At 54.4% G+C, this 20185-nt stretch overlaps 6 protein-coding genes across 6 annotated transcripts; 5 read left to right on the top strand and 1 right to left on the bottom strand.

The window, feature by feature from the left end:
- The first annotated feature begins 2651 nt into the window (after window positions 1-2651).
- sxa2 (putative pheromone processing carboxypeptidase (Sxa2)) lies at window positions 2652-4720 on the top strand. The gene is made up of 4 exons (XM_025545157.1): window positions 2652-3035; window positions 3091-3373; window positions 3435-3661; window positions 3719-4720. The coding sequence occupies exons 1-4, from the start codon at window positions 2837-2839 to the stop codon at window positions 4609-4611; spliced, it is 1602 nt and encodes a 533-aa protein (XP_025403593.1). The 5' UTR covers window positions 2652-2836; the 3' UTR covers window positions 4612-4720.
- Window positions 4721-6661: 1941 nt separating this feature from the next.
- Window positions 6662-7839, top strand: BO70DRAFT_349635 (uncharacterized protein; the record flags this gene model as incomplete). Its single annotated transcript, XM_025541657.1, has 3 exons — window positions 6662-6696; window positions 6772-6911; window positions 7418-7839. The coding sequence occupies 3 exons, from the start codon at window positions 6662-6664 to the stop codon at window positions 7837-7839; spliced, it is 597 nt and encodes a 198-aa protein (XP_025403592.1).
- Window positions 7840-8874: 1035 nt separating this feature from the next.
- Window positions 8875-11106, top strand: BO70DRAFT_392795 (putative sugar transporter; the record flags this gene model as incomplete). The annotated part of the gene is made up of 7 exons (XM_025546311.1): window positions 8875-9157; window positions 9306-9405; window positions 9468-9480; window positions 9540-9757; window positions 9814-9963; window positions 10026-10459; window positions 10541-11106. 7 exons carry the CDS (start codon window positions 8875-8877, stop codon window positions 11104-11106), a joined length of 1764 nt encoding a protein of 587 aa, XP_025403591.1.
- Window positions 11107-12474: 1368 nt separating this feature from the next.
- Window positions 12475-15200, bottom strand: BO70DRAFT_86521 (serine/threonine-protein kinase). Its single transcript, XM_025548794.1, has 3 exons — window positions 14461-15200; window positions 13934-14178; window positions 12475-13870 (listed from the first exon to the last, which is right to left on the bottom strand). Exons 1-3 carry the CDS (start codon window positions 14893-14895, stop codon window positions 12691-12693), a joined length of 1860 nt encoding a protein of 619 aa, XP_025403590.1. The 5' UTR covers window positions 14896-15200; the 3' UTR covers window positions 12475-12690.
- Window positions 15201-15967: 767 nt separating this feature from the next.
- On the top strand, window positions 15968-16753 carry BO70DRAFT_86484 (uncharacterized protein). Its single transcript, XM_025548793.1, has one exon. The coding sequence runs from the start codon at window positions 16141-16143 to the stop codon at window positions 16672-16674; it is 534 nt and encodes a 177-aa protein (XP_025403589.1). The 5' UTR covers window positions 15968-16140; the 3' UTR covers window positions 16675-16753.
- A 718-nt stretch (window positions 16754-17471) lies between these two features.
- Window positions 17472-20146, top strand: BO70DRAFT_392792 (uncharacterized protein; the record flags this gene model as incomplete). Its single annotated transcript, XM_025546310.1, has 3 exons — window positions 17472-19535; window positions 19599-19639; window positions 19759-20146. The coding sequence occupies 3 exons, from the start codon at window positions 17472-17474 to the stop codon at window positions 20144-20146; spliced, it is 2493 nt and encodes an 830-aa protein (XP_025403588.1).
- Between the last annotated feature and the right edge of the window lie 39 nt (window positions 20147-20185).

The following is a 20185-nucleotide window of genomic DNA, read 5'->3' as shown; positions in this document are numbered from 1 at the left end:
TCACCTGCCCGGTTTGCCTGTTCCTCCTCCAGTTCACTTCTCACTTCTCACGCCTCCTCTTCCACCAACCTTCCTTCCATCAATCCATCAGGGGATGATCAGCCATGATGCTCTAATGATTTGTCTCCGGCATGAAGCAGCTCATCTGCTACCATGCTATCCAATATCTTGGACAGCTTCTTTCCCTTCCACCTCCATAGCATTACTGGTTTAGCAATAGTCCCCTCACATCTACCACCAAGATATCTTCAAGTTCTCAACCAGCTACGATGCCGATATTGGAAACATTCTTCTGTCAGAATATATCCTGAGCTCAGACTCAAAGTCTCGAGCCAGATAGGCAAGATTCCGCATCTCCTCATCCGGTACGGCTCCCCAAAGAGATGGGAGATGGGCGATGCAATCCGTCAGAAGGTAAAGGTTTCGGATAACAGCGTTTGGTTTGCTTTCGTTGAACCCATTGTACTTATCGTGACCGTGGATCTGGGATAATGCTGATCCATGACGTCGTTCTAGTGTAACCGTGGACCCGAGAGTCCGGTGGTACCTGGAACATTTACTCAGCTCCCATGTAAAAGAATCATACGCGAGCCTTGCGATCGAGGGCGGTTCTCAACATCTCGAGCTGTGCCCCGTTGAGTGAAGTCGGAGGATTGCCCGGAAACAAAATGAGTCTGTGGTTGGTTCCACAGCGATGGAGATGTGCAATACAAGGCTGACGCTGTCGGTGTCACAGCAACCCTATTATGGATTACCTCAACACACAAAGCGATTGGAATCGCTCCTTACTCGCCGCAGCAACGCTGGAGCGACAGGAAGATTTTCTCCGACCGAAGATAATAGTAGCGAATGGCTGTCATCTATGATACTCGCCGCTGCCGGTGAGCATTCTCCGGATCGAGAGCTCATCGCCAAGTGGTAGCAGACAAATCCCAAGCATATCGAGTGCTGCGGCTCTTACTGTCATGGCTCTTATATTCGAGCTATGAGCTGTGGACGTTTTTCAACAAGCTCGATATTAAGTGGCCGGACAAGGCCAGAAAAGGCAGGAGGCCAACTTGAGTGGTAATAGTAGGCAGGAGAATGAGGTAGAGGGCTATCGATCTAATAACGCCCATGAATGGAAGCAAGAAAATGCAACTGAACAGTTGATGTACGGAGATAGGTTGATTTTGATATTAAAAAGGTAGGTGAAGTTTGGCCTGGTCCATAGTCTGCATGAATCATTGCTACAGTTCTTCGGGGTAAAGATTCTGAGTCCTTGACTAGATTCTGTGAACGAAAAAGACGCAGTCTCTTGGATCAAATCAAGGTATCTCTGTTGAAGCGAAGCCCGAGGCACCGCCCTTAGGGACCCGACAAAGTGTCACGGACAGAATAATCTTGTCCCTCATGCAGGAAAGCAAGGAGCATTAATATTATTCCCTCGACTCATTCTACTGGGGTATCCCATGCTGGCATGCAGACCAGAACATGGGGGGATAAACAATGAGAGCCAACGGATGGTGTGAGATCCGCCGACCCACTTGGCCAGACTTCATCGGCTCTGACCTGCCTGATAAGCACACGCTACTCCGAATCTATCTCTGCCATTTTAGCGATGTTGCACTTGCCAATCTGTCTATCATCGCTCGTTATTAGGACCCCCACTCGACTCTGATAGTCGGCTGGTTGGGATTGCTAATCAATAATATTAATATTGCTTTTGCACGGCAATTCCTATTCCCTCGTCTCGCCCGGACTGCTGCATCTCGCCGAAACTAGCGGTGAACTATCTACTCGACTCCTGCTGCTTCTTTCCTCCTGCGGTTTCCCCGCAATGCTAACGGGACGGATGCTCCATCGCCTTGAAGCCATCGGCTTGAATTTCGCAAGTCACAACCCAGACGTACCCAAACTGCAGACTCACAGCAACCCCGGATGACCGGTCGCTGGTGGATAGATCGTGGAGGGCTCTGGCTGGCAGACAAACAAGTCTCAGGCTCACAGCATCAATCGGCCCGCCACTTGGCCATCCGCCCACTCTCCTCCGCACCTCCGGCGCACTCCGTATCTCCTCCGTGAGACATGACGACACGGGCCATCATATCACAGCCTTTCTAGAAGATTGAATGGAGCATATGTCTTATCAGCGCGAACCAAATTATCAACCTCAATCCAGTTATCACCGCCGAGTTGCGTTATCACTCGCTGCAACTCAGTCCAAGCGCACCGTAACTAGTCCGCGTCTTCCGCCTACATCCCCGCGCCGGAAATGCGCTTCTTCCCTTCTTGACGCTCTGCTCCGATGGCAACCGCTGCATTGGCATCTGATCGTGCTTGCTTCTCCTCTTTTTTCAGCTGTCCCCAAGCTCCTCATTGGCCCTGCGTTGCTTCGTCACATCTCTCCATTCTCACATTCTTGGCCATCCCTGTCTTCGGAGCAAGTTGAATGGGGCTGCCCGTCTATCTATCTACGCATTGCAACTTCTGTGCCTGAATGATGTCAAGCCATAGCGGGCTAGTCTGCCTTAGGCTAGCCGTGGCTCTGCAAGGTCCCATAACGCTCCAAGAGCTTTGCACACTGCCCAAAGAGCAGGCTGCGTTGTCTGCTGATCTCCACCCCCCCCCCCCCCGTCTCCCGATATTTCCAGCTTCCAAAAGTATGATAGCTTGGAGCTTACGCCGATAATCAGATGTTCCACAAAGCACCAGTCAGCTTAGCGTCGGTGGTCGATATTGATTGCCATTAGGCAGCATGAAATTGGTGGGGAGCATATAAACCCGGGTCCCCCATGCGAACGGCTTGTTAGTGCAAGCTTTCCAGCCCATCTCCCACCCCTATAAGCTCTTCAGTATGCTGTTCCGCAGTCTGCTGTCGACGGCAGTCGTAGCCGTCTCCTTGTGTGCGGACAATGTCTCCGCCTTGAAGCCTGGCCGATTCGGTCAAAAGATCCGCGACGCCCATGATGTCGGGAAGCGTGCCTCCAATGCTGTAAAGCGTTCGGAGTCTATCCCTGTTGAGGATTATCAATTCCTGACCAACAAGACCAAGCGTACGTTCTATCGAATCCTGGCCTTGAGTGTTAACTGACTCGATAACGAACATAGCCTTCCGCGTGGAGAGCCTGCCCGATGTCCACTTTGACCTTGGGGAGATGTACTCTGGCTTGATTCCCCTCGAGAAGGGAAACCTGTCAAGATCCCTTTTCTTCGTCTTCCAGCCTACAATTAACGCGCCCGTGGATGAGATCACCATCTGGCTCAACGGTGGCCCTGGATGCAGCTCCCTCGAAGCCTTCCTTCAGGAGAACGGTCGGTTCCTGTGGCAGCCTGGTACCTTCCAGCCCTTCGAAAACCCATACTCATGGGTAAACCTGACTAACGTGCTGTGGTAAGTGATGCTGGTCGCTGGCCCATTCTGTAGCAATTGCGGAGCTAATATGTGTATGCAGGGTGGACCAGCCTGTTGGAACGGGCTTTTCTCTGGGCACTCCGACTGCTACCTCGGAGGAGGACGTTGCTGCAGACTTCGTCAAATTCTTCAAGAACTGGCAGGAGGTCTTCGGCATCAAGAACTACAGTATCTACGTCACTGGCGAAAGTTATGCCGGTCGCTATGTGCCTTACATCTCCGGGGCTTTCCTGGACCAGAACGACACGGAACACTTCGACCTCAAGGGTAAGTCATGTCTACAATGAGTATGATACTACCAGTCTGTGCTAATTTACAATGCAGGCGCATTGGCCTATGACCCTTGCATTGGCCAATTTGACTACGTGCAGGAGGAAGCCCCCGTCGTTCCGTTCGTGCAGAACAACGCCAACCTTTTCAACTTCAATGCCAGCTTCATGGCCGAACTGGAGAGTCTCCACGAATATTGCGGCTACAAGGAGTTCATCGACGAGTACCTCGTCTTCCCTCCCTCCGGTATCCAGCCACCCAAGTCCATGAACTGGAGCGACACCACCTGCGATGTGTTCGACCTTGTCAACGACGCCGCCTTGGACCCTAACCCCTGCTTCAACCCTTACGAGATCAGCGAGATGTGCCCCATCCTCTGGGACGTTCTGGGATTCCCTTCGGATATCAGCTACGTCCCCGCAGGCGCCACCATCTACTTCGACCGCCCGGACGTTAAGCGCGCTCTGCACGCCCCCAACATGACCTGGTTGGAGTGCTCGGACGAGAGCGTCTTCGTTGGCGGTGGCGGCGGTGGCGGCCCCGAACAGGAGGGAGATCTGTCTGCCAACCCCATCGAGCGCGTCCTGCCGCAGGTCATCGAGAGAACCAACCGGGTTCTCATCGGCAACGGCGACTACGACATGGTCATCCTGACCAACGGCACCCTGCTGTCGATCCAGAACATGACCTGGAACGGCCAGCTCGGGTTCCAGACCCAGCCCAGCACCCCGATCAACATCGACATCCCCGACCTGATGTACAACGAGGCGTTCATCGAGAACGGATACGACCCGCAGGGTGGCCAGGGCATCATGGGCATCCAGCACTACGAGCGCGGTCTCATGTGGGTCGAGACCTTCCAGAGCGGACACATGGAGCCCCAGTACCAGCCGCGCGTGTCCTACCGTCACCTGGAGTGGCTCCTGGGTCGCAGAGAGCATATCTAAGCTGTACGCTGGAAGCTGTACTAGGATGTCAGGCGGAAGAGGGATGTCACGATGATAATGGTTATGATCTGTAGATGGAATGTATGTATGTGAATGTTCATGATGTACGGAGTCCCTATGCAGGAATTCTTCCCTCATTGTATAATGATTTCATATTGGACTGGTAGTAGTAGTAGTAGTATATTTCTCCCATGCACCACCCACCCACCTACTTACCTACTTTAGTCTAACCGTTCCATTCCTTTCCGTACCTACCTTAGCACCTTCGCAGCTTACCGGCCTCTTCCATTCCTATCATCGGAACCAGAGAGCAGAAGGTCGAATCTATCTATCTATCTATCTATCTATCTATCTAGCTGTGACTGTGACTGTGGCTGATCCTGTCGACCCCTGCCTGCTGCAGTGCATTAGTATCAAGTAGATAGATATAGCATTAGTATCAGATTATACGGATTGTTGTTACTACCTAGTTACCTATCTAACTACCTATCTAACTACCTATCTAACTACCTATCTAACTACCTACCTACCTACCTACCTACCTAGATACCCAAGTTGAGCTAGGATATCCTGCATAAGTTACCGTACGGAGTATTGGATTTCTTACTTAGATAGGTAGTCAGTCATCCGTCCGGACCAGCTTAGGAGGCAGAGTAGAGTAAGTGACGACTAAAGAGGGGTCTGGGATGTGGATCTTGAGCTGGAAAGATAGAGTAGATAGGAGGTAAGCACAGATATATTGCACAGATATATTGCCTATCAGATCGAATGTCAATATCAATTCGCTGAGGTAGGTGGTCGGTAGTTAGTTACCTATGTAGGAAGCAGGTAATAAGCAACCAGGCATCCATTTCCACAATATCACAGTTAGATAGGATAATTAAGTATTCATTTCTAAGGTATTATTATTAATACCGTAGTTACGGAAGTCCTCCGTATTCACCCATCTACTTACGCAATATTCCGACATAGTATAGATAGATACTACTAGATAGATGATACCATTATGTAAAAACCATTAAGTCAAGGCCACTGCTCAAACTCCTAATGGTCAATGATATCCATTCCTGTTTCATCACTGGAGGGGCATTTGTTATTTGAGGGAGTAGGGATTCGATAAGTAGATCGATACTAAGTAAGTAAGCCAATAATTCACTTACTTATATGTGGAGCGAGCCTATCAGACCATGTCTAGTAGTAGTAGTAGTGGATATTTACCTGCATCATGCCATCCATTTGAAGATTATATACATCAGACTACTACCTATTGACCACACACACTCTCTCAAGCCACGTGCTGGCCAGCTATATCATCAGTAAACCTTGACTGAACCTCTTGAGTTCACCACAACACAAATCAGCATGTGACTTGACCTGTGAGTTATGACTTGTTCTATCCCCCGACTACAGGTAGTGCAGATGTCTCCAGTAAGTAAGGTACCTTATGTACTATATAGTATACATAGTAATACTAATGTAGATAAGTACGTAGAGCTAGAACTGCAGACGAATAGTAGACATCGACAGGACTCCATATCTCCTTCTCCCGCTCCGACTCGTGCGGGGCCGTCCTCAGAAGACCGATGAATGGCCGGGGCCTCGTCCGCCGCAACGCGGGACGGAATCAGATTAGCCGAGCGGACTGGCAAGTACGACTATACTAATTTCATTAGCAGATTTGGCCCCCGGTGATGTGCAAAAAAGGTATCTATCTAAACGATGTTATTTCCCTTCCGTACTTACTTAATTCAACAGGCTCCGTGGCACCATCTCGAGGACCCGGATGTAGGGTGGCGACCCTGATTGGATGGCGATGGCGATGGCGAGGGGGATAAAACGGATGCGGAAAATGACGGCCCAGTGTCACAGTCGTACAAAGTGACAATCATCGGGGATTTGAGTGGTCTGGGTAAGGGCTGCTCTAGGCCGACTTCGTCATAGTGGCTGGTCGGGGACTCCTAGAGGCTCTAAACTAGATGGAGCATGCATGTATGGATTCGTGCATGGTTAGGCGGGCAGATTTTTCAATTGTTGGGTTATTGTTGCTGAGATGGCGGATGGCGGGTCTACAGAGATTATTACACTGTATGTACTCGGTAGATCAGACGCGAGATTTGGTGGTGCTCGTGTATATCGCACAATACTGTGTGAAATGAATAGACCAGCCCAGCCAGCCATCGATGTCAATACTCAGATCGATCTGGATGTGGCTTCACTCATGACCAAACAGGGAGGTGGTGTACTGCGCCGCTCCATCCCATGGGACCCTGAAACCTCGTTTTGTACCGACCCCGTCAGAGGTAATTTTGACCATTCCCGTTCGGGCTATTACTTTGTATGTGCCGCGACGGCGAGGCCTGATAGGTAGTGACGTAACAGCAGAGTTGACCATGGCACGTGGAATTCCTATCATGTGCAGGGCCTGAGAAGAGCCTTCGTTGCCAGAGCGCTTCGACTGGCGGACAGTCAAGCTTGACTGACCCCCAAGAGGATGGTATCATACCCCTCACTCAACCAGACGGACATAAACATGCGGCGACTCGGCCACTGCCAGGCTGACTGCCCATTCACGGGGAGCCGTCTGCCAATTCCCAATTCCCGACTCCTCCCTGCGGCGTGGGGTTGACCATATAGCAACCAATGCGCGCGGCGGCTTACAGTGCACTGTTACTATTTGTTAGCCCTCCCGAAGAACCCCTAGCCAGTAGCCACAACCGGATAGTGGATCATCAGTCCCAGCCCCACTCGGTTCAGCTGTTACTGAATAATAATAATAATAATAATACAAAATAATGTCACCTACCAGTACTATTCAATCAACCAGCCAACCAGCCAACCAATCCGGATGTCTCTAGCCCTCCACCCCGCCTGATGAGCTGGGATAATATCTCTCCCTCTCTCGGCGCCAGATTTCTATCACTGCAGTCTATCCATTATCGCCCCAATCATGAAGTTGAATCTAGATACCGGGGGGGGGGCGACGCTGTACGGCGTGCATACGCCAAGGGCCAGCGCCAAGACAGACTACCGTGGAGGCAAACGCCCAATCAGGGCGGCCAGGCCGGGCCCTTCGGTTTCGGCCGTGTGGCTCCATCAAAGCCTATCAGACGCCCCGCACTAGCCCCCTTCCGGCTGTCCTGGTACCGGTGCAGAGGCGTATCCTGCAACTATACGCCGTATGGCGCTGGGGATGAGGGGGAGGGGGATCTTGATGCCCTGGATGAATAGACTGCGATGTCGCCATCCTTTGAGTTTGATGAGGTTGAACAGGATCCTGGTCGAAGACGTTTCTAATGATAGGTAGGGGTCTACAACCCTATCTGTCAGCCGCCAGGGCTTGACGGCTGGTTGGCAGGGAAAATCCTTTTGTTGGTGCTAACCAGAGCTAATTTAGTTTACCATACAGGTCCATACAACCCCATGTATTACTGGCGAGGGGACCAAGAAGTAAAAAAAAAAGGGAAGAGGGACATGATGCCATTCGAGGAGATTCACTCTTTTCCCTCTTTCTCCCTAGCTTTGCCTGCAAACCTGGATGCGTATATAGGCCTCGGGGGGCCCTCTCATCTCGTCTGCAACCTTGGTTTTTCCTCGACCGTCCTCCTGGCAACTGCTACTACCTTACACCTACTATACTCCCCTCTCCCCCACATTTTTACCCCGTCATTTCCTTCTATCAGGATCCATCCAGATCATAGCAACTACGGTTGCGGTTGATCTTCTTCTCTGTGCGCTGTCTCATCGCCTCGAGAAGAGCTCCATTCGAAGCTTTGCTCTCTTCCCCGGCCTTCCCTTTCTCTTCAATCTTGTCACACGGTCGACTGGGCTGTATCTCTCAGCTTCCCTTATCTTTTGCATTATCTACATACCATCTACTCTGCGTATCGTGAACAGTGCTCAGCAGACGCAGTCCTCGCTTTCGAGCTCTTCAGCCGTACGACTTGCACGCAATAGCATCTCGACCGGATCTCCCTGTGCGCCAGTTTGTCGTCCCCGGAGCCTCGTTTACCTACCTGTCCCTCGCGCCAACGGCCACTATCCTATACCATTGCGCCCTCTCGACCCCCGAGAATCCAACCGCGTTCAGCAGCCGATGCTTCGAAACGTTCTCTCTTACGGCCCAAGCGACAAGTAGTTCGATCCTCCCCCCCCCCGAAGCTCGCGATTGAACCAGTCCACTCACGGTAGAATCGCACCGACTCAGCTCCAGCCCGGATCCATCTCCAACACATCCCAGCGCGCAACAATCCAACCCTAGCAACAATGCGTTTCGGGCTCAACCCTTTCCACAAACACGACCACGACTTCCCCGGGGTCGTGGTGCCCCTCTCCGAAGCCCCCTCGCACTCCAAACCGAGCCCGGAGGTAGAGAACCCCACCAGCCCTAATGAGAAAACCGACGGCCAGAGCTTGGACGGAGCCCCCTCCGAGGAAGCCGGCGTCGGGGTCGGGTCCGTCCATAGCTACAGCCACCTGACCATTGAAGCCCTGCGCGCCGAGGTCGAGTCTGATGTTGCGGCATCGGGCAAGGACACCACATATGATCGTATGTTTTCTGCTGCCCATGGAATAGCTGCCATCCCCCCCCCTCTTCTGGATGCTCCCTAGGATTCCCGATTGATCGATTGATCGATCGATTGATGGCCCTTGGACCGGTCCTTCGAAGTTTGAGATCTGATTGTCAACTCACATAGGCAAGGCAAAGCTCATCAACAGAGCCATCCAGGATATTGGCATGGGCCGTTACCAGTGGGAACTGTTTGCTCTTTGCGGGTTTGGCTGGCTGGCAGACAAGTAAGCGTACTTCTTGTTCAGATGGTTATTATTTGGCTGACAGTGGATTGCTATCGCGTCAGTCTCTGGTTGCAGGTAAGACTGATGTCTCGAGTAATTTTCCGTTTCTTTGAGACTGTGCTAATGGCGACAAGGGTGTTGCTCTGACTCTCACGCCCATTGCCCAAGAGTTCGGTGTGTCTACCACCTGGGTCCGGTTCACGACGTGTTCCCTGTTCCTGGGGCTCTGTCTTGGGGCGTCCTTCTGGGGCATCGCTTCGGATATCATTGGCCGTCGTCCCGCGTTCAACCTGACTCTGTTTATCTGCGGTGTGTTTGGGATTGCCGTGGGCGGTGGTCCGACCTGGATTGGGTAATGTTATATCAACATTCAATGAAATGACTCTCACTGACCTGCTGCTACTTCAGCGTCTGTGCCCTATACTCCTGCATGGGTCTCGGGGTGGGCGGTAACCTGCCTGTCGACGGGGCGCTCTTCCTCGAGTTTCTCCCGTTCGCCTCCGGCAACCTCCTGACCATGCTGAGTGTATGGTGGCCCATTGGCCAGCTTATCGCCAGGTTTGATACACCCCCCCATTCTCTGAGCCCAATCACAGCTAGCTAACAACAACAACAACCAGTCTTCTCGCATGGGCCTTCATCCCGAACTTCAGCTGCAGCAGCGACCTGCCGTCGTGCAACAGCGTCGCCAGCGGCGTGGCCTGCTGCACCAAGGCGTCCAACATGGGCTGGCGCTACCTCGTCTTCACCATGGGCGCGCTGACCTTCGCCATGTTCATCTGCCGGTTCTTCCTGTTTCATCTATACGAGTCGCCCAAGTACCTGCTCGCGCGGGGCCGGCAGACCGAGGCGGTTGCGTCCGTCCGCGGCATCGCGCACAAGAACAAGGCCAAGACATGGCTCACCGAGGACATCCTTAACGAGATCGGCGGATACCCCGAGGAGGTCCACGAACAGAGACTCAGCTTCAAGGAGATCGTCGAGCGGAATCTATCCAAGTTTTCGCTTGAGCGTATCGGCCCGCTCTTCGCTACGAAGAAACTCGGCCTTTCCAGTACGTTTCCCCCATCCCTTCCCTTCCAACCCTCCAACCCTCCAACCCTCCCCCACCAACCCTACTTAACCCCTTGCACAGCAATAATCCTCTGGTTCTGCTGGGCCACCATCGGAATGGGCTACCCACTCTTCAACGCCTTCCTCCCGCAATACCTCGCGAACGCCGGCGGCACGAGCACCAACTCAACCTACATCGTATACCGCAACTACGCCATCACCTCGATCATCGGCGTCCCCGGCTCAATCCTCGCCTGCTACACGGTGGAAATCAAATACATCGGCCGCAAAGGCACGATGGTGATCTCGACGCTCATCACCGGCATCCTACTCTTCTGTTTCACCACGTCGACCGACTCCAACGTCCAGCTCGTGTGCTCCTGTCTCGAGGCCTTCTTCCAGAACATCATGTATGGCGTGCTGTACGCGTACACGCCCGAGGTCTTCCCCGCGCCGAATCGCGGCACCGGCACCGGCATCGCCAGTTGCTTGAACCGCATTGCGGGGCTTTGTGCGCCCCTGGTCGCGATCTATGGGGGCAGTGGGAATCCGGATGCCCCCATCTATGCGTCCGGGGGGCTGATTCTCGCGGCGTTTGTGGCCATGTGTCTTTTGCCGATTGAGACGAGGGGGAAGCAGACTCTTTGAATTGGATTGGATTAGATTAGATGGTGGTGGGGTGGATGGTTGGAGTTGTTGGTTTTGGAGGGGAGGGAGGGGGGAGAGAGAGGTGGTGAATGTTCATTTCATTTCATTTTCATGTCTTATGGTTATGGTTATGGTCATGATCATATCTACGTCTACGATTTATTGATACTCCATTTATGTTATTCCCCGGCAGCGCCGCTGGTTCGCATGACACGCATGACACGATATGATACGATATGATACCAATATTGCATGATCGCATGGTTGCCTAATTGCAGTGGATGGATATATGTAACCAACTACTATACTTACTGCCTACTGGATGAATGGGTGGAGCTAGTAACTAAGTATATGGTGGTACCAAGTGGTGATATATATAGTATATAGTATCCATCCATCCAAACTTGGTTAGTAATTTGATTCAATAACCAATTTGATCAGCCGTAGTTGATTATTTATGTCAATTGTCCTTGTTGTTGAGGTTTTTATTTTCGTATGTGGATGGATGGATGGATGGATGGATGGATGGATGCTTGGATATTTAGACCCTCGCATCAACATCACTCAATGATCCATTCACAGTGTGTATGAAGAAAGCAAAAGCAGTAAGAAGTTACTTAGTCTAGGTCTACAAATTATTTACTATGTATGATACTACTATATCTATTACTTTAATCCATGTGATCGATGTGTTGATCTGGTTCAATAGCTGGACTGGTTTTGGATTCGGTATGCCATGGCTATGATAATTCATTCTCGTTCTTATTCTTCATCTCATTCAATGATCTGTATAACATAACTTAACATTCTCTACAGAATAGACATACACACATACATACACACATACATCAGTAAATAAGTAGACAAGTACACAAGTACGTAGACAAGTAAATAACATAGAAAACCATCTTCCTATCATCTAAAGGTAGGTTAGGCAGTGGGTAGTAGAGTAGATACACACCACCACGGCCAGTTACGAAAACACATACAAAGGACTCCATCCACTCCATAATACCACGCAAGCCAGCAAGCACGCCAACCAATCAGCCGGCAGCCGGCAGCCAGCCGCAAACCGATAAACAGATAGATAGACAAACCAGTCGTTCTCAACACCAGTGTATACTCCCTCGCAAGTTTATATGATATGTGCATGTGCACGACAAGGCAACAATCAAGTAAGTCACGTCAAGTCAGTCAAGTAAGTGTATAAACCAGCATGAAGTCGCGACGGGCGCAAGTATGTAATATCCATGGAATGAACACGCAAGTTAAAGAAGAGTTATAAGGAAAAGAAAAAAAAAAAGACCATAACAAATGCTTTGTCCAACCCGAATCCAGCGCAAACAAACAAGAGGCAAAAACAAAACCAGCCGGAATGTTGATAGAAAAAAAACACCCAGAACAAATGCGACCATCGACTTAGTACGTACGTAGCCACCCAGTGATCCTGCCCAACATATCGATATCGAAGGGAATAGAAGAGAAGAAACTCATGCGTAAGGAAGTTCGTAGCCTGAGGCTCTCGATTCGTCAAGTTAACGTGATCACAGAAAGAAAAATGCATGCATGAATCATGGCAGATGCCTAAGCCACAGGCTGTCCCTGTTGTCGTCGGCCTCTCTTTTCGAGGAGCGTCGCGTTGTCCAGGCTCAGCTCGAACGGCCCCCGCGCACTGCGACCAATGCTCTGCTTGGCGGCCGCGGCGACCTTGGCGCTGTGCTGGCCGTAGCCCTGCTGCTGCGGCTGCTGTCGGGGCTGGTGCGCCTGACGCGCTTGGGCGGCGTGGCTGGGGGCCCCGAGATTCGTAGACCGCAGCTTCGCTTCCATGGCTGCGACATCGCCCGCTTGCTGGGAGGACTTGGGGATCTTGGCGGGAGGGAATTCGTCGCGGGAGATGGGCTGGTAGGTGATCTCTTCCGGCTCGTCGTAGTCTTCGTTCAATGGGTTCAGCGCCGACTGGAACGTCGTCGACGGGTTGGCACCCCGATATCCTTGACGGAAGTTCTTGCGTCGCTTGCCTTCTTCCTCCTGCCTGTGAACAGCGTAACCCACGTCGAAGACCTCGCGCAGGTTGATCGCACCGGGCGAGCGGAAGTCCATGGGACGGTCCAATCCGGCGGAGGGCTGGTCCATTAGGCGAGCGCTGGCAGGGGCATAGGGCGCTTGGTCTGCCGCGAAGGCATCCAGATGTTGCATCTTGCGGGATAGTAGCGGGGTCGCGAGAGGCGGGGCATCTGCCGCGGCTTGGGTCTCTTCGTCGGTTTGGCGGATCCACGGGTGAGCCAGGAACTCCTTGATGGTGTAGCGCTTCTCCGGGTCGACGGTCAGAAGATGCGAGATCAGGTCCTGTGCCGACTTGGAGATATCGTCCCACCACGGCGACAGGAACGTGTACTGGCCGCGCGCGACCTTTTCGGTGAGGATCTGGATGCTCTCGTCGTAGAAAGGCGGGAATCCACAGAGCAGGGTGTAAAGGACGCATCCCAGGGCCCACATGTCCACACTCTTCGAGTATCTCTCATCCTTGACAATCTCGGGAGCGGTGTACCCAACCGTTCCACAGGGGGTCATGGTCTGGTTATCCCAGATGACCTTGGACAGCCCAAAGTCGGCAATCTTGATCACACCAATACCGCCAGCCCCCTTGCCGGGGGTGAACTCCCCCTCATCGACCTTCTCTTCGTCGCCAGGTTGACGGGGCTTGGGTTCTTTGCTTGGGACGAAATCGATGGGGTAGAAGAGGAGGTTTTCGGGTTTGATGTCGCTGCGACGGATGTCAGTGTCAGAACGACGCAGCACGCGTGGGGCACAGAAAAGGTGGTCATACCGATGAACGACTCCGGATGTCTCGTGGAGGTATTCGATGGCCTTGGCGACCTGGAGGATGACGTGGCGACTGAGCTCTTCGCTGAAGTAGGTCAATCTCACGATCTGGTGGAACAATTCGCCACCGGGGCAGAGTTCCAGCACGATGTAGTAGTATTGGCGCGACTCGGAGAACTGGACCAGCTTGACGATATTCGGGTGGTCGAGCTGTCGCATGATTTGCACTTCTTTGAGGATATTGGCGCGCTGTGAATCCAATTAGTCATTAGCTCATCAATGGTCTGTAGTCAAGAACAAGGCAATCCAAGAGCGACAAGATCACGGCACCCGCCGAACGGGGTGACTCGACGGACCCAGAGGGTGGGCGCACCTCTGTAGCTTTGGGTTTTTTCCTTATCCCAGGATGGAGGGCGGACTATGAACAGACATTGGCGAAAGGCCCACAAGAGCATAAAGACGTCCGACGGGGGAAAAAGCACGAGCGCAAAGAAATCACGGCACAAAGAAAAAGACTTATCGCAGCCCTACCTGGTTGCTATTCATTTCAAACTTCCGCACCACCTTGATGGCGACATCGCCGTACTCACCCGTGCTGTCGCGGGCCCGATAGACATTACTGAAGGCGCCGTCCCCCATCTTCTCGACCAGGGTGTAGCGCTCGAGACCCGGGTACTTGGGCATCTTGTTCCGGCTGCTCTTCTCCTCTGCGACGATCTGCTCGAGTTCGGCTTCGCGCGCGCGACGGTGGTCGGGAGACTTCTGAGGCGGCTGGACTTGACCGTTCCCCAATCTGCTGTCAATGGCATCCAGGTTCCCGGCGGCCGGCGGATAGGAGCCCTGTGGTTGACGTTGTTGTTCGGCATGGATGGGAGAGACATTGGTGGTGGGTTCGGCATGCGGCGTCACCAGACGGGCCTGTTTGCCATGACGTATGAAATTCTTGAGATTTTGTATGGTACTCATTGTGCTGAGTAAGGGGGGGTTGGGAGGATGAGAATGGAAGGAAGGGGGGGGGGGAGCACAAGCAGAGTATGCAGGGCAGGAGTAAGTAGGTAAGGAAGAAAGGAAGGTGTCGAGGTAGTACGGAGTACCGAGTGGAGGAGAAAGAGGTGGTGGAGGAGGGATTGAGGGAAGAAAGGAAGAAGAAAGAGACAGACGAGGAAATCCGATTGGGAGGCGCCAGGAAAGGGTCACTGGACGATGGCGGAGGTCAGCAGTTGGAACTTGGTATTATTCTTCTTCTCGTCTGGTCTTTTTTTTTTTTCGTTCCTTTTTTCCTTTTTTTCCCGTTTTTCCCGTTTTTTTGCAGTTCCGTTTTAGCTGCTTGGGATCATTACCCCGCCAAGGCCTAAACTGTAATTACTGTTAGTCGCGAGGGCGACGCAAGGCAGGCGATGACGTTGAGTGGGTGGCAGGCGAGCAGCAGCCCGGCCGGGCGCAGGACAAAGGAAGGAATCGGCCGGAAGGGGAGGGAAGGCAACAGAAAACAGCGAGACACTACTAGTACTTCGTAGTACTCAGTACTGGGCACAACTCACCTGGAAAGATGGAGAAGATGAGATGGCCTAAAGATGTCAATGATGATGAGGCAGCAGACACACAATCCGCAGTAATTTAATCGGGATCCGCTGGGCAGGCAAGTAATATTGATGGTGGGGAAAGTGGCCGATGGGCAGATCGATGGGCAGATGGGCTACAGGCTGGCAGGCAGAGGGCAGAGGGCAGACGGGCAGACGGGCAGACGTGAGGGGGGAAGAGGGGAGACCGGAAGAAATCGACACAGGAGGTCGAGCAGCGCGAAGTGTCGAGCGGAGGATATAAAGTTGCAATCCCCTACGGTTGGTCTGCTGGAGCGTCATCATCGCTCTCGTTGAGACGCCCAAAATTGACTTGCCGGCCGATGACGTCGGAGGATCGGCTGCTGCTCTGTCAGCCGGCGCTGACTCAGCCCGGCCGGCTCTCCCTCTGGCTGTGGCATCATCACCCTCTCGCCCTCTCCAGACCTCTCGTCTCCCTCTTTGCTTTCCTCTGTTTCTCTCTCGCCGCTCCTACTACTCACACTCCACAGCGTCATTCATCGTCATAGCTCCGTCTATCCGCCCCCGAGATATTAAAAAAAAATAGATTAAGGCTAGGTACATCCCAAATCTTGGTCCTGGCCTCCCACAACCCGGGTCAAATTGTCGCCTTCGCACCCGTCATGTCATCATGTCCGCGTACTTATGGGCTGCCCGTGGTCCCTCCGTCGTCCGGCCATGCCATGGCATCCTTAAAACGAGCGCTCCCCTCGACCGCCCTCGACGACAGCGGGGGATCAAGCTTGAGGCTGCCCTGCACCCGCTGCGGATGGATTACCGGTCTGGGGATTGCTCTACTGCTGCCAGTCGACCATGGGTGGGCGCGCCACTCCCGAGAGTTTGCCGTCGTTCAGATGTCATCGATGATGCAACCCGAGGCCGTCGCATGCCAGGAACCTCAGCAGCAGCCGGACGAGGGATAAGAACTGGGTTCTGCGCCTGGAAGGATGGACCAAGGATAAATACTAAAACACCAATGCGCCCGGAGAGAGAGCCTGAGGGTTTGATCCACCACATCGACAACCCATGTAGACGTGCAGAGAGGAGGGCATCGGCAATGCCCCCGACGAAAACTCCATGTGTCACTGCCAGGTGGTGGTGGTGGTGGTACTTGTACACTTGGACTTGGTACTCCGTACTGGGTCAACTAGTTATACTTAACTAGTGCCGCGTAGTAATCCTGGCCATCCCGTGATGCTGCAGGTCGAATCACTTCTAGTTTCTTCCCTCGGAATCCCCTCGTCCCACTTCTTCCACTGCTTCCACTGGAGCTGCACGCTGTTCCGCCGTATCGACTGGTGTCGCAGTCTTGCAGTCTCGCAGTCTCGCAGTCAGGGTTTCTCCAGACGATCAATTGCCCCGATCCTCGTCCCTGCACACCTCATGTAGTTCGCCAGTCGACCCACCGATCCGCAACGTGGAATGTCCCTGCACTTCGCCCGCCTTGCCTGGTCGTCGCACTCGTCGGGTCTTTTCGTGCCAACGGGCTCCCCTCCTGCGAGTCGCGCCTTGCCTGCGCTCCAATCTGAACTGCAGACGCTGTTGACTCTATTTCTGGGAAGGAGGTCGGGTGTCCCTGAGGGCCATCGGTTGGTCTGGTTTGTAAGAGTTACATAGTTAGTTACACCCTTACGCTGGCCATCTGCTTTGCTCCCTTGCTGGCGTGGGAGGGAGAATTGCGCTGAAGAGTAGGCGAAGAAATACCACCGACACGTCTGCCTGCTGGTGAATGCTTGCTAGCATTGTTGCAGTGAGTCGTGAGTCGAGTTGGGCCCGCCGCCGCGAGCAATGCGCCGTCGTCAGCGATCCTCCACCAATCTCCTGTGAAACAGCTCAGGTGTCTGTCATGCTTCACTCTCTCACTCCCCACTGTCCTCACTGCCCTCCGTTGTGACCTTTTTTCCTCCCCCCCCCACCTCCATTGGGCAGATGGGCCAGTTGGGCCAGTTGGGCCATCTCACCATGCCCGGCCTGGAAGTCCTTAACACGTCTCTCGCCTCACCAGGAGGAGGACAACACCACCACCAACACCCGCCCCAGCTGAGGGCCCACAAGTCTCTCCGTCGAAGGCCAAATGTGCTCTGGAGCCCTCAACTCTTCGAAGCAAACCCCGGAGGCCCAAACGGCCGTCCTTCAAATAATGGCGCCCCGTTGGCACCCGCCCCTGCTCGTCCCCTCACGCCTCCTGCTGTCGCCCAACCCGACGACGATCTGACCAGCGACGGCACGAACACCCCCAAAGCCGTCTCCTCCTCCTCCTCCTTGTCCTTGTCGACGCCGAAGCCCTCCCATCCCCCGACGCCTGAAACCACCCCCCCGCAACTCTCGGCCTCGGCCGCCCGTCCCGGTCTGTCGCACTTCGGTCAGTCGTCTGCCTCGTCACGAGCGGATTCGTTTCGGACCGCCTGCGAGATGATTTCCGATGCGGAAACCGAGACCCCCCGCCGCTCGTCCCAGTCGGTTCTACCGACCAGGCACAAGTCGCTGCGCACGGATGAACCCTTCGACAGCGACAGGAGTGGAGACACCACGCCGATTCCCGGCCCTCGCCCCGATCGCTTGCGTGCTCCCATGACGGAACCCCCGGCGCGCGGAGAGATGGAGGAGACGGAGCCCCCCAGAGTGTCGCCCCCACGCAGAAAGAAATCCACGAGGAACGGCGCACGTCGCATCCCTCGCCCGGCGGACTGGGAGGAAACGCGATACGGCGAAAGTGACGCAGACGTGCCGAGTGAGGAGGTCCCTATCGTACATTCGGAGAGTCCGCGATTGCCGGCCAGAGACCTGCAAGAGCCCGTTGCGGGGTTGTCGATTGAGGAGTTTCGTGAACAGATCGACTGGCCACCGACGGAGCGACGGCTTCATCCCGCTGACCCCGACGATGTCCGCCGACTGTCCGACGTTTCCACCGCGTCGACCGTCGAGGTGATGATTATCGACCCTCCGCAGTCCACTCAACGATCGCTGCGGCACACGGAGAAGAGGGACTCCCTGCGATCGATCCCCCGGTCAGAACACGCGTCACTCGCATCCAACCCCGACTCCCAGCGGCGCCTGGTCCACAAGGCTGGCCGCATCACGGAGCACGATCGCAAAAGCATCGCGTCGGAGATATCGATCTCCGGAGCCTCGAGCATGAACCTTCCGCCGCAGAACGTGGATATCGTGCCGGTGGTGGTAATCCCGGAGCGACGGTCGTCTCTCAAGTCGTCCAGCTCCAGCAGAAACACGTCGCAGACGCGCTCCCGCCACTCCAGTCGACGAGGCACAACCGCCTCAGGAAGCCGGCCGGGTTCCAGAGAGCCTCCGCGCCAGAAGAAGCGAACGCTGTCCGACAACTCCAACCCGGGTAAAGGCGCAGAGCCTCGCGGCCGTCACCCGGAGTCTGGCCGACCCACGGTCCCTGCGCGCAACTCGTCGCTGTCTGCACCCACCAGTCGGAACAATTCGCGGACGACGTCCCTCACATCGGAGAGTTTGCGGGATCATACGTTGGCGATGGAGCACGATCCCCCACACCGTCCGGTTGAAAAACCGCCTGTGCATAGACCCGAGGTGCCCCGGGGCCTGAACATCCATGATGCGGGCGAAGCCTCCAAGACACAGTCCATCATCATCGGCGTGGAGGACATGTCGCACCTGCGCCCACCCTCGATGCCCTACACGCAGATCTCGATCCCATCCTCATCCCCGGGGCTGATCGAAGTCAGCGAAGCAACCACCGTGACCTTCTTCCCCCACACCAACGAATCGCTCCTCCTCGTCGACCCACAAACGCAGTCTACCCTTCGCAGCCAAATGCCCGGCCCAGACTACCACCGACCCGACTCGCCCACCCCGCGATCCGACCTGAACTTCCCGCTACAGAACCCCCGGCAGCCGCCCAAACCCCCCGTATGCCAAGTGATCCCGCCCACCCCGGTCCAAGACGACCCGCAGCCGGCCATCCCAGCGGGGAAGAACAAAGAAGCAAGCGGACGGCCGGGCCGACGATTCGGCTCGGCTCGCCGTCCCTGGATGCCGATGGTACGTCCCGGGTCCGAATCATTCACTTCCTTTCTGCGGACCTTCTCACTGACCTCGGTGAAGAACCGCAAAGCGGGCAAGGACATCGACGGCCGGCTGCAGCCGTTCTGGCGCCCGCGTCGCTTCTGGGACGACTCGGAGCCGGCCTCACCCCTCTCGCCCCTTCCCCTCCCCCTCCTCACTCACCCTCATCCTCATCCCCGCCCTCCGCCGACGCCGACAGCGACCTGATCATCAAAAACTCCCTCGGCATGCCCCAGCAGCGGGTCGTATTCGAGGGTCCCCCCGTGGCCATCCCCCGCCGCCGTCTCGAATCCCATTCCCACCACGCCAACACCAACAGAGGCACCCTCGTCAACAGCCAGGTCTTCACCCCCGAGGCCTTCTGCTCGCAGACCTCGCTGCACCATCACCGCTACCGATCGTTGTCCTGGTGGAGGCTGCGGCTGCGCGCCGGCAAGATCCGGAATATTCGGAGGCGCGTGAGACGTACCTGGCAGCGACATGCGGATCATCGGCGGGAGGCGAAGCGCGAGAAGCTCAAGCAGAGTATAAGTGGGGCGGTGTTGGTGGAGTCCAGTACGCAGTTGAGGGGGGGTGATGAGTTATGAGTTATGAGTATGATTTGTCTATGAGTACGCTTTTGTTTT

This window comes from Aspergillus heteromorphus (genome assembly GCF_003184545.1).
Source record: "Aspergillus heteromorphus CBS 117.55 chromosome Unknown BO70scaffold_2, whole genome shotgun sequence".
Classification (NCBI taxonomy): domain Eukaryota; kingdom Fungi; phylum Ascomycota; class Eurotiomycetes; order Eurotiales; family Aspergillaceae; genus Aspergillus; species Aspergillus heteromorphus.
The sequence above is the reverse complement of the archived record's forward strand: the minus strand, read 5'-3'. Positions and strand labels throughout refer to the sequence as shown.